The 10778-nt window shown below is 40.8% G+C and overlaps 1 protein-coding gene across 2 annotated transcripts in view; it reads right to left on the reverse strand.

Annotated features, from left to right (window-relative positions):
- The window catches only part of SLC4A9 (solute carrier family 4 member 9), a 55823-nt gene that overhangs the window by 41925 nt on the left and 3120 nt on the right, over positions 1 to 10778 (reverse strand). For both annotated transcript variants that reach the window (XM_042465439.1, XM_042465438.1), the window contains exons 2-4: positions 5242 to 5402; positions 2521 to 2673; positions 327 to 388 (exon numbers count right to left, since the gene is read on the reverse strand). In XM_042465439.1, coding sequence (XP_042321373.1) covers positions 327 to 388; positions 2521 to 2673; positions 5242 to 5402 — 376 coding nt within the window. The remainder of the gene's footprint in view (positions 1 to 326; positions 389 to 2520; positions 2674 to 5241; positions 5403 to 10778) is intronic.

Consider the following 10778-nt stretch of genomic DNA (forward strand, 5'->3'; position numbering starts at 1 on the left):
ATAGTAGCTCTTTAAGAGCATAATGTGATAAACATCTATGAAATGACAGATATCCTTTGCAATAAAGAGCACAAACAATCCCCATTTCCTTAAGATCTACCTCTCTTGTACTCCTTGAATACAAAGGGCATCCTTTCTTTGTCAAAGTCCCACCAAATTTTCAGAGCTGACAGAAGCAGGCATGCCTTTTCAAAATAAGGAGGAAAAGACAGGGTCAGAAGGAATCCTTGCAGTAAGGATCTTCTTCCACTGTAGTGAACTTCTGAAAACCTTGGAAGCATTTTGCAACATCTTCCATCTTTCTGTGTTTAACAAAAATTACTCACCTGCTCCTTTAGAGGAACATCCGAAATCTCATTCTTTGGATCTGAGTGTCTATTTGCTTTGCCTGCAACACAAGTTTTTTTAAAAAAAAGTCAACAGAAGAAATGCTAGAATGCTTTTTAATATGAGCCAACTCAAAAACCACTGTTAGGGAGTTACTCTTTTTTTCAGCTTTGTCTTTACAAACATCAGAATCTTTATATCTTTTGCTGAATAATGGCCTCTTAAACAGGCACAGTATAAAGATGAAAGTGGTTTCTTCAACAAGGCACCTTAATTTGGGCCTCTGATGGTTTTGCCAATGCAGGGAAACTTCTGTTGCAGCCCACAGACTCCAGTGCCTTATGCCAACCTTGATGCTGCCTTACTGGCTTCCTGAGCCATCAGAATTTTTGCTGTGTGACTTAACCACTTAGCTAATGCACCTTAATTCAGCATTATAGTGTTTGATTTATTTATTGCACTCTCCAGTATGATTGGAAAAACCTCCCTAACTCACCCCACAAATGTTCCAAGGACACCTTATTAACATTACTTTCCTGCTGTGCCTATTACTCCTCTAGTTACTTCACAGTTGAAGGAGAAAAGTGCTTGGCATGCTGGGATTAGTGTGCCAATGCAATCCTTTGCATGTCTGCTTAGAAGTACCGTATGTCCCAATGAGATGAATGAGATCTACTCCCAGGAAAGTGTGTACAACAAGGTTACCAGTTCAAGATCATTCAAAGCCCTGAGGTTTCCAGGCCAAAACCTAGAACCTGGGAAAAGCCTCAGTGGTGTTATTACGTATTATCCATTAAATACCATCCATAGTTGCTCACAGCTTTTCATTCTTACACACACAAAAAGAACATAGAACCTATTTTCATGTTTGGAAATTAAGACAGAAACCTTAGCTAAAGGGGCTGTTCCCAGATCATTATGGAATGAGGGGGGATTATTCCTTCACAGTTACTTAGGGAGATAGGATAAGGGACATTTAATCTAATCTATTTTCTTCTAGACAAAAGGTGAATGCAAAGCAGAGTGGAGGATAAGCCCTGGAAATACAACAACTGGGAGGGAAGAAGGCAGCTAACAAAGGAGGATATCCCATGGCGTTTTGATTCGTTTTACCTCTATCCAGATTAAATCTTAATTCGGGCAACATCCTGATTTTATCAGACAGTTTTTGCCACCTAATTTGCCACCCAACTACATCCCGGGTCCATCCCACTTCCAGAGCCACTCCTCCCAGCTCTTTTTGGATCCAGGAGTTTTCCGGCTTGAACAAATGACTGGCAGAGCACTCCTGGAAGCGGGGATGGACCCAGGCTGTATTCAGGCTGCAGATTAGGCAGCAAAAACTGTCTGATAATATCAAGATGCCACCCAAATTAAGGTTTAAACCAGACAGAAGTAAGCCAAATTAAAACACCATGGGATAAGCTCCAAAGAAAATACATAGACCCCCCTGGAGAGTCTTTGCAAGTTTATGTTATGTTATTTTATTTATTCCATTTCTATGCCACCTTTCTCCCAGAATGCGACCCAAAGTGGCTCACAAGATAAAAACATTTTAATTTTTTTTACAAATAAATAAATAAACAAGTTACAATAACAATTTAAAAGCCATTAAAATCATCTAGATAAAACAGTATTAATATTAACACAAAAACATACAAAAGTTAAAAACAGAACTTAAACACCCCATATATTGTTGTCAAATTGCAGCAACCAATCAATTAAACCTTGGTAACTGTATCAAGCTGCTGGTTTCCCTTTGCCTGGAGCTGCATCCACCAAAACTGGAGAATTTTCACCCTTGTCTCCTGCCTGGAGATAGTCCATGAAAACTGGAGACTCAGGGCCAGATCTTAAGATCTGCCAATCCCAGTTCAGGATGGCAGCTTTGATCAGCATTCTCATCAAACAGGCCATGACTTAGCAATGCTCCAACAAGGCAGGATTATTCTTTTGGTTACTGTTTTATGAACTGTAATCTGCAGTATACCAGTGCTAAACTACTCATATCTCACAGGAAGAAGAACTCTCTTACCCCTTCAAAATGAATGGATCCTTAGCCCAAGGCTTGAATGGGTTTCTCATATCACCCAGACAGTGCTGTTTGAGCATAATGCTGGCTTTCTCTAGTCTGCTGTAGGTTAGATTTAAGAAGGAAGAAAGAAATCAGAGCCATCATGCAGCGCCACATACCAGAGTAGCAGCGGGCCATGCCCAGCTCCATTAGCATCTTCAGCTGAGATTTGGTTGTATGGTGTTGAGGTCTGAGAAGCAAGACGTGGGTGAGTTCCTTCAAGTGCTCTGGCCTGATAGAGTGGTTTTCAAGCTGGTTCTCAATCACCTTCTCTTGAACAAAAAATAAAATAAATTAAATCAACAGAAGCTGCTGCACAGGTTTTTTCCTTTCTATATCCAACCTTTGGGATTTGCTGAAGTCCACTTAAGATCAATTGTCCCACTGCCTTCTAATAAGCAGTGGGTATTGTAATAATGAAATGAGAAGAAATCTCCACTGAACATGGTGCAGCTAACTTCCACTGAAGAATTATGAATGGGACTAAGCTCTTATAATACCATCTGACTAGCAAGTTTCCCACATTGCTGTGCTGTAGACCTGATGAGTATCCTTGGGCCTGTCGATGTTAGGGACAACTAGGGCATAACTGGAAAACAAAGCTTTTATAGTGTAAACCTCTTTTAAAGGTGACCGAGTTGGTACTCAGCACTAGTCCCCATAGTAGCAATTTTTACAGTTTAATTGCTCCATGTGCAAATATGGACTTTTTGTTTGATTCAAGCATCACCACTGAGTTTAACTGAATAAGCCCAGGTTTTCACTGTTGCTCACTGTTTCTTTAAGAGGCTATTCCACAAAAGAGGGAATGTGTGCTTTCAGTTTTGAAAAAATTCATTCATATTGGGGGCCAGAACATAACAGAAATATTTCTGTCCTCCATTTTCCCCTCAGAGGTGTTATTTCTTAAAAGCAGGTGCTGTTTTATGTTTAAGCTTAATATGTCTTTGTGTGTTGTTTCCCATCTTCAAAACTAGTATGAAACAAATACAGAAAGAATATTATTATCTTATTTCTTCACACCATGTATAAGTTTAATTGAGAAAGTTGTACTTAAAGGCAGACTGAGAAACACTTAAATATACCTTTCCTGCACCATTTTCCATCTGCACCATTTTCCATCTGTACGATGTGGGCAAATGGAGTTTTACATAATATTCCAGGTGTGGCTTCACTGCAGATTTTTATACAGTTGTTATGATACTGGCAGTTTTATTTTATTTTTTAAAATCTCTTTTCCTAATGATCCACGATATGGGGAGGCTGCCTTTTTCATCATAAGTGCATACTGGGTCAGCATTATAAGTAAACTATTCACTACTATCCAAATATCACTTTCTTTTTCAACCGCCGCTCACATGTGGAGGGGGCTTGCATCCACATGCATCACTTTACACTGAGTAACACTGAATTTCATTTGCTGGTGTCCATCCACCTAGGTTGGAGAGGGTTCGGGAGCATACAGTAACTGCACACTACTGAACCCTAGAGGTGGCATCATAGTGGCATCCGGTTCACACAGGCGCCACCATGATGATGTAAGCGAAGTGCAGCATATAGAAGTTGCTGCGCGTCGCTTATGTCACCGGCGCACCAACGGTGCACTCATGATGTGCGCCCGGCACCTTAAAAAGAACCCGTTTTTCTGGGTTCTTTTTATTGCGGAGGGATGCCACGCGGTTTGCCTGCTGAGGTGTCCCTCCAGAGTTAAAAAGGTTGCCTCCAGCCCACCCTTTCAGGACAGTATATACCGCACCGTTATTTCTACTGTCTGCTTCTGGTCTTCTTATCCCACTATCGTTCCTTTTGTGCAAGTAAGAAGGGATGCCCTAAGCACTTCCAAAGAGTTGTATGGTGGTGCAGTTAGGAGTCCTGGTGGTGCAGTAGTTAAATGCCTGTATTGCAGCCACTCACTCAAAACCATAAGGTTGTGAATTCAATACCAGCAAGAGGGCTCAAGCTCAACTCAGGCTTACATCCTTCTGAGGTCGCTAAAATAAGTACCCAGATTGTTGGGGGCAATTAGCTTACAGTTGTAAACTGCTTAGACGCTGCTAGTTCAGTATGAAGCAGTATATAAATGAAACTGTTTGTTTGAGAAGTAACCATGGCATCTGCATGAAGTGCTCAGTAGCTCGAACACATTGTAGCACACAGGGAACCCTATTTCACCAGCAGGCATTCTGTGTGATACAAGGAGCCTGTGCGGGTGCTACTGGGACATCCTGACTTTGGAGTTGATCACATGGGAGGAATTTATCTTAATTTCGAATGAAAAGAAAGTGGGGCCACAACGCATTCATGTGAATTTGCTAGTTCAGCAAATTTAGGTGAATTTGAATTGCATTCGAACTGACTTCCCATTGCCCGAAATGTCTATCACATAATAATGTTATACCTCATGATTGCATTCAGATTGCCATTGGATTATACTTCCAATTTCCCTTGTCTGATAAATTCCACTGTATTGTATGGATGATTGCTAGCAGAGAAGGAGGCTTAAGGAACAACCACAGGGGCATTGGGAAGACTGGCTATGGCACTGGCCAGGCAGCCAACAGCACTGCCCTCAGCCTTCTCTTCCAATTGTCACTAGTTTCTCCAGCACCCTAAAAGGAAGGCTGTGGCTGGCATATTTGGGTACTCCAACTTTAGCAGAGCTTCAAATAGGTTAAGAGCCTATGAATTGCTTCTCATTTCCTTTCCAGCATTGCCAAAACCTGTGGTGCTCACATAACCGTTACAAACTGGGATGTTCTCTGAAAGAGATGTTATTAACCCAGTCAAGGAGAGACATGTTGTTCAGAAAGAGGGATGATCTTTTCACACTTTCCACATACCAATTATTTGCTTAAAACTATGTGCTTCCAGGTCTAGCATGATGGTCCCTTTCCTTATACATGTCCGTAGCTCAAACAGACTATGAAGGGACAGGGTGGTCACATGAGGTTTGCTCCAGCGTTCTCCTCCATCTTCGACTTTCTCTTCAAACTTTATCCACCTGCAGTGGAAAAGTGGAGTTAATCAGAGGCTCTTTTACATAGCAGATTTTCCATTTCCTGAGCATGGCATAAGGCTAGTGCCATCTGTAGGGTTGGTGTCACCTGATGTGGTAACACATGGTGTTACCTCCCCTCTTATTGACCTCCACACCATACAGAATCCTTAGCAATGTTATTATTGTACTAAATCATAATCCCCATATATCATTGAATGTCATGGTAATAGTTGTGACATAAAACAACGGGCACAATTAAAATGATACCTTTAAATTACAATATCCCATACACAGAATAAATGCATTTACATATAGATTGCTCCATGTGTTTAAAGTGAAAATTGGATAAAGTGTGACTTTTTAAAGAAATTATTTAAAATTTAATTAAGAAAATTTTGTTTTTGAAATTTTAATTTTAATTAAAAAAATAAAACAAAACAAAACCTCTCCTTTCTCCTCCCATTGAGTCTCACCCCACTCACACCATCTCTTCAGCACTTTAAAGAGACACAGGCAGATGCCACAGCCCATTTTTGGCAAAAGATAGTAGTTTGGGGAGCAATTGTGCCACCCCACTCAGGGTGTCACTTGGTGTGGTCCGAACCCCTCGCACCCCCCTAGTGTTGCCATGCATAATACACAACCTCCTTGTCAGAAAATGACACTGAAATGTTTATCAACTACAGCAACCGTTTTGTTAGTTTCATCAATGCTTAGGTCCCAGGTGACTGAGTTCTGGACCCAGGGAAAGTGGCTGTCAACCCAAATAGACCAGAGATAGGAGTGAACAGAAAGAAAGGCAGAATTCACAATCCAAGACAGCAGCCTGAAATCAAGAGATCACACAACAGCATTACACTAAAAAAATAATAAAAACTGATATATGATTATGTCATGGGGGAGGGCAAGACCGTTTTTTAGAATCAGCTGAGTGGATCTTCTGGTTGGTACTACAATTTAGATGATATCCTCAAAACCCAGAACTTAACCTGTCTGCTGTGATTCGAACCCCATCCTCTCCATAGACTGGGACCTCATCCAATGGCTATACACTCCTTCTATGTACCCATTAGTACTGAAGAACTCTTTAATCTCTTAGGCAATGCCTTGTCTGTCAAAAATTCTGTCTTGAGCAATCTCTCCTCAATCAAAGATTTATCTTACAATGGCCGTCCAGTACAAGTGTTTCAGGATCTCTCATCAGAGACACTGATTCGCAGATGAAACCTGAGGCCATACACCTCCCTCCTGTAGGGAGCAGGTATAAAATATCAGTGGGGCTTTCCCTTCAAATGGATTGTTTCCCATAAGAATGACACCTTGACTGCCTCTACCAAGAACCAGATGCTTAAATTTTGTGGGGGCCCTGGATGTCAAGATGCATCAGGAATTAGAAAAGGAATCTAACATGGATGCTGAACCTAGATGCAGCAGGAATCCTTTTGAGTAGGCAACAGTTCAAACAAAGGTGCACAATAAATACAAAAAAAGCCAGCCCTTTGATTCAAAACTTCTCTTCATAACAAGATCGATATGACATACCTTCAAATATTTAAACATGACTATCTTCTCTTCCCCAGGCTAAACATACCAAGCTCCCTAAGTTCCTTCTCATAGGGCATAGTGTCTGATCTTCCACTATTCTGGCTAACCTCCTCTGGACACACTCTTGAATTGTGGTGCCCATAATTCTACATAGTATTCCAGGTGAGGTCTGACCAAACCAGAACAGAGTGGTGCTATTACTTCCCTTGACCTAAATACTACTAATGCAGCCTAGGGTTATACCAACCTTTTTAGCTGTCTCATCACACTGTTGACTCATGTTTAGCTTGTGGTCTATCAAGACTCCTAGATCCCTTTTGCATGTACTGTTGTCAAGCCAGGTGTGGACAACACCCTGAGGAAAGGGCCTTTATATGAGTGGTTGTGGAAAGGGAAGAAATGGACGGTGTGTGTGTGTGTGTGTTGGACAATGGACAGGCTAGATGAAGGCAAGGGAAATTAAGCACTTACAAACTCGTTACTGTGCCAGTCCCTCCCCATCTACAATATCTCCAAGAGCCTTGCTCTAATCTTGGAGGCTGTGGGTCATAAACCAGAGGTTAAAAAGCAGGAGAGATCAGTTGTAGGAGATTATCACATTGCTTTTAAAGCACTTTATCCTCAACAGGATAAAGGCACATTTAATTTTAAACCCGGGTGTTATCACACTCACTGATATCTGGGTGAATGCAACCCATATGCAGCCTGGATCCCAGCCACACTTATCCAGTGTGGCAAAATCTCGTTTTGAAAAGCCACTGGATAAGTTCAGTTGGGATCCGGGGTGCATACGAGTTGCATTTGCCCAGCCACTGGCTAGTGCTATAACACTTGGTTTTAAAATTAATTGAACTTTTATCCCATCGGGAATAAGGTGCTTTCAAAGCAATATGATAATCTCCATTGTCTGACTCCACTCCATGAATATCCTTCCTAACTGTCATTTCCTAATGATCTTAAATAGCACAATGAACAGGATGAAATCCTGAGGAGTAGGAAGCATAAATGCTATGGGACTAAACAATAGTTCCCTAACACTACATTTCCTTGCCCTCCACCCATCCAATAAGGCTGGAACTGTTAAGTCGAGGTTCAAAGCCTGACATAGTAATTATATTAAAATGCTAAGAAATCCTGGAGAAGTAAAGGGGATAAAATCCCTCATACATGTGTAAATTATTCATCGGATATCAAACAACAACAACTTTGTATCAGCGACAATACAGTCTAGATTCAGCATATAATTTTACAGGTTTAGTATACGTTTTTTGGCTCTGATAAGTGCTATCAATGTATATTTGAGAAACAGAATCTTGGATGCGGGTCTTTAAAGGAAAGAGGAGAGCAGTGCCCCATATGTGTGTATATAGGGCATGCATGGGGGATTAAGTGGAATGCAGCTGAGGGAAGCAAGATTCACCTTTTGCACCCCATATCACTAGCACATTGCAGATAATGTCCATTTATACAGTGGTGATAGTGGTATTAATGCTAATGCAAATTCATTGGTAACCATGTCCTCTGACCTGCCTCTTTTTAAAATTAGACTGCCTATTAGATGTGTATATAGCCGTGTTCCCTATTTATATAGCTTTTTCAAATATTTTAAGCTTTTCTTCGTAAGTATTCGCTAGACATGTAAATGTCATCTGATACCAGGGAGAAGCAATTTTGGCCCACTGAGATCCACAAATACATAACACTACCATATAGAGTTGCCAAATATTTAAATTAAAAAGAAAAGACTGTGCAGAGCCAATGGTAACTGTCTGTTTATCATGGATGTACAGTTCTTGGAATTGCCTACCTGTTGAAGATGAAAAATGACCTTTAAACTGGTTTACTATTCAAAGAAGTTCCACCTAACTCTTGCCGTGCCATTTGTGTCAGAGCTTTTAAAAATATGCTTCTGTTCTCTATTCGGCAGATGAGACAACAGACATCTTCCACTGCAGTGGAGGGGCAGCCATAATGCTAAAGGAAGTATCCTCATTGTAAACTAGCTTACACACACAGGCCTGATGTGATCATTGTGCCATTGACTCATGTAATCTACAGAAAATGAAGCTTGTTTCTGTAAATATGTGTGTCCAGATACTGAGCATATTTGTAACACTTCTGAGGCTGCATCCTCACCACAGAAATAAACCAGTTCACACCACTTTAAATGCCATGGCTCAGTGCAATGAGATTCTGAGATTTGTACTTGGGAGGGGTACCAGAGCTCTCTAATGAGAAGATTAAGTATCTCACAAAGCTTCAGATCCCAGAACTCTATAACACTGAGCCATGCCAATTAAAGTACTGTTAGACTGCTTTATTTCTGCAGGGCAGACAAAGCTTGAGTATAACAATATGATTACTAGTGTCATTTGCTGCCTCATTCAAATGAAGAAGAGACTACCATCGGAGGCACCACGTCTTTCTTAACGCCACCTAGTGAATTCATGTTTGGAGTGAGATTTCAGCTGAGGAACTCTTGGCATACAGAATTAGCTGTTGTTGTTGCTGTTGTTTGTTGTGTGACTTCAAGTCATTTCCAACTTATGACAACCCTATCACAGAGTTTTCTTGGCAAGATTTGTTCAGAGGTTTGCCATTGCGTTCCCCTGAGGCTGAGAGTGTGTGACTTGCTGAAGCTCACCCAGTGGATTTAAATTAGTCATGCTCCTGCCATATTCTGCCCATGTTCCAGTTTCAGGAGGGCACAGCATGCAATGCCATCAGTGCGACCACACCCTGTGTGATGTTTACTGAGCATTTCAGCTCTCCCTGCACTGTCCACTATGAATTCCACAGAGCTTCTTTAATTGGTTTTAAGGTATCTAAAATAATAGTATTTTCCAAGTAACTAGGATGAGTGATTGAGAGTTCCCTAATGCTGCAAATAGGTGTGAGGGATGTCTCTACTCAATCCATCTTGTTTTGGGAACAAGATTTGCAGTGTTTTAATATTTGAAACTAGCAAAAATTCCCAGCATTGTTAGGGTTCAAACTGGTTATCCTATCGCAGTACTATTACTTTGCCCCATTAGACATTAAGTCAGTCTGCCTAGGTTAGTTTGCCTAGGTTGGAAAGTCCTTCCCTCCACATGCCTTTTTACTTATCCTTTTTTCTCCCTTTTCTCTCTCACCCAACCTTTTTCTTCTACATTGCTGGTCTCTCTCTTCATTCCTTCCTCCATCTCACTCATTTAGTTTTCCTTTTCTTGGTTCTTCATTGCTTGAAAGAGAGAATGAACGAACGAGTCTCTCTCTCTCTCTCTCTCTCTCTCTCTCTCTCCTTCCCTCTCTCTCTCTGAGTTGCCATATTCTTATTTCCCAAATCTAGGCATTCATATTTGCATATTATTTGCTCCTGGTGCAAATCATGTGGTGGATTCATATAAAGCTTGACTGATTTCCCACTCAGAAACATTATAAATGAGAAACAGAAAATCTGTAGCTCAGTTGTTTTGTGCACATGCATTTTTTTGTTTGCTTGCGCACCCACCCACTTATTATTTTTCTTATGAACATGACTGCTCACAGAGCTCCAGTATCTTTAAGATTTGCAGGAGATGCAGATATTCAACAGATATTGTTTTACTAGGAATGGGAATTCTACAAAATTTAAAATTCTGCTCTGAAAAATCTAAGCGCCTTATTGCATTATTAAACAAACCTGGCAAGCAAACAAAAAGATGTGTTTTGTTTCCTCTCCGTCTACATGATGCTTATTCTCTTCAGGTTGTTAAAGCATGGGAGAGCATTGTAAAAGCCAAATTGATTATTTCAACCCTCTCCTATGGTTTTACAGCTGGAGAAGAATGAAGAGAATGATGTTGTACAGAG

This window comes from Sceloporus undulatus, chromosome 4 (assembly GCF_019175285.1).
Source record: "Sceloporus undulatus isolate JIND9_A2432 ecotype Alabama chromosome 4, SceUnd_v1.1, whole genome shotgun sequence".
NCBI lineage: Eukaryota > Metazoa > Chordata > Lepidosauria > Squamata > Phrynosomatidae > Sceloporus > Sceloporus undulatus.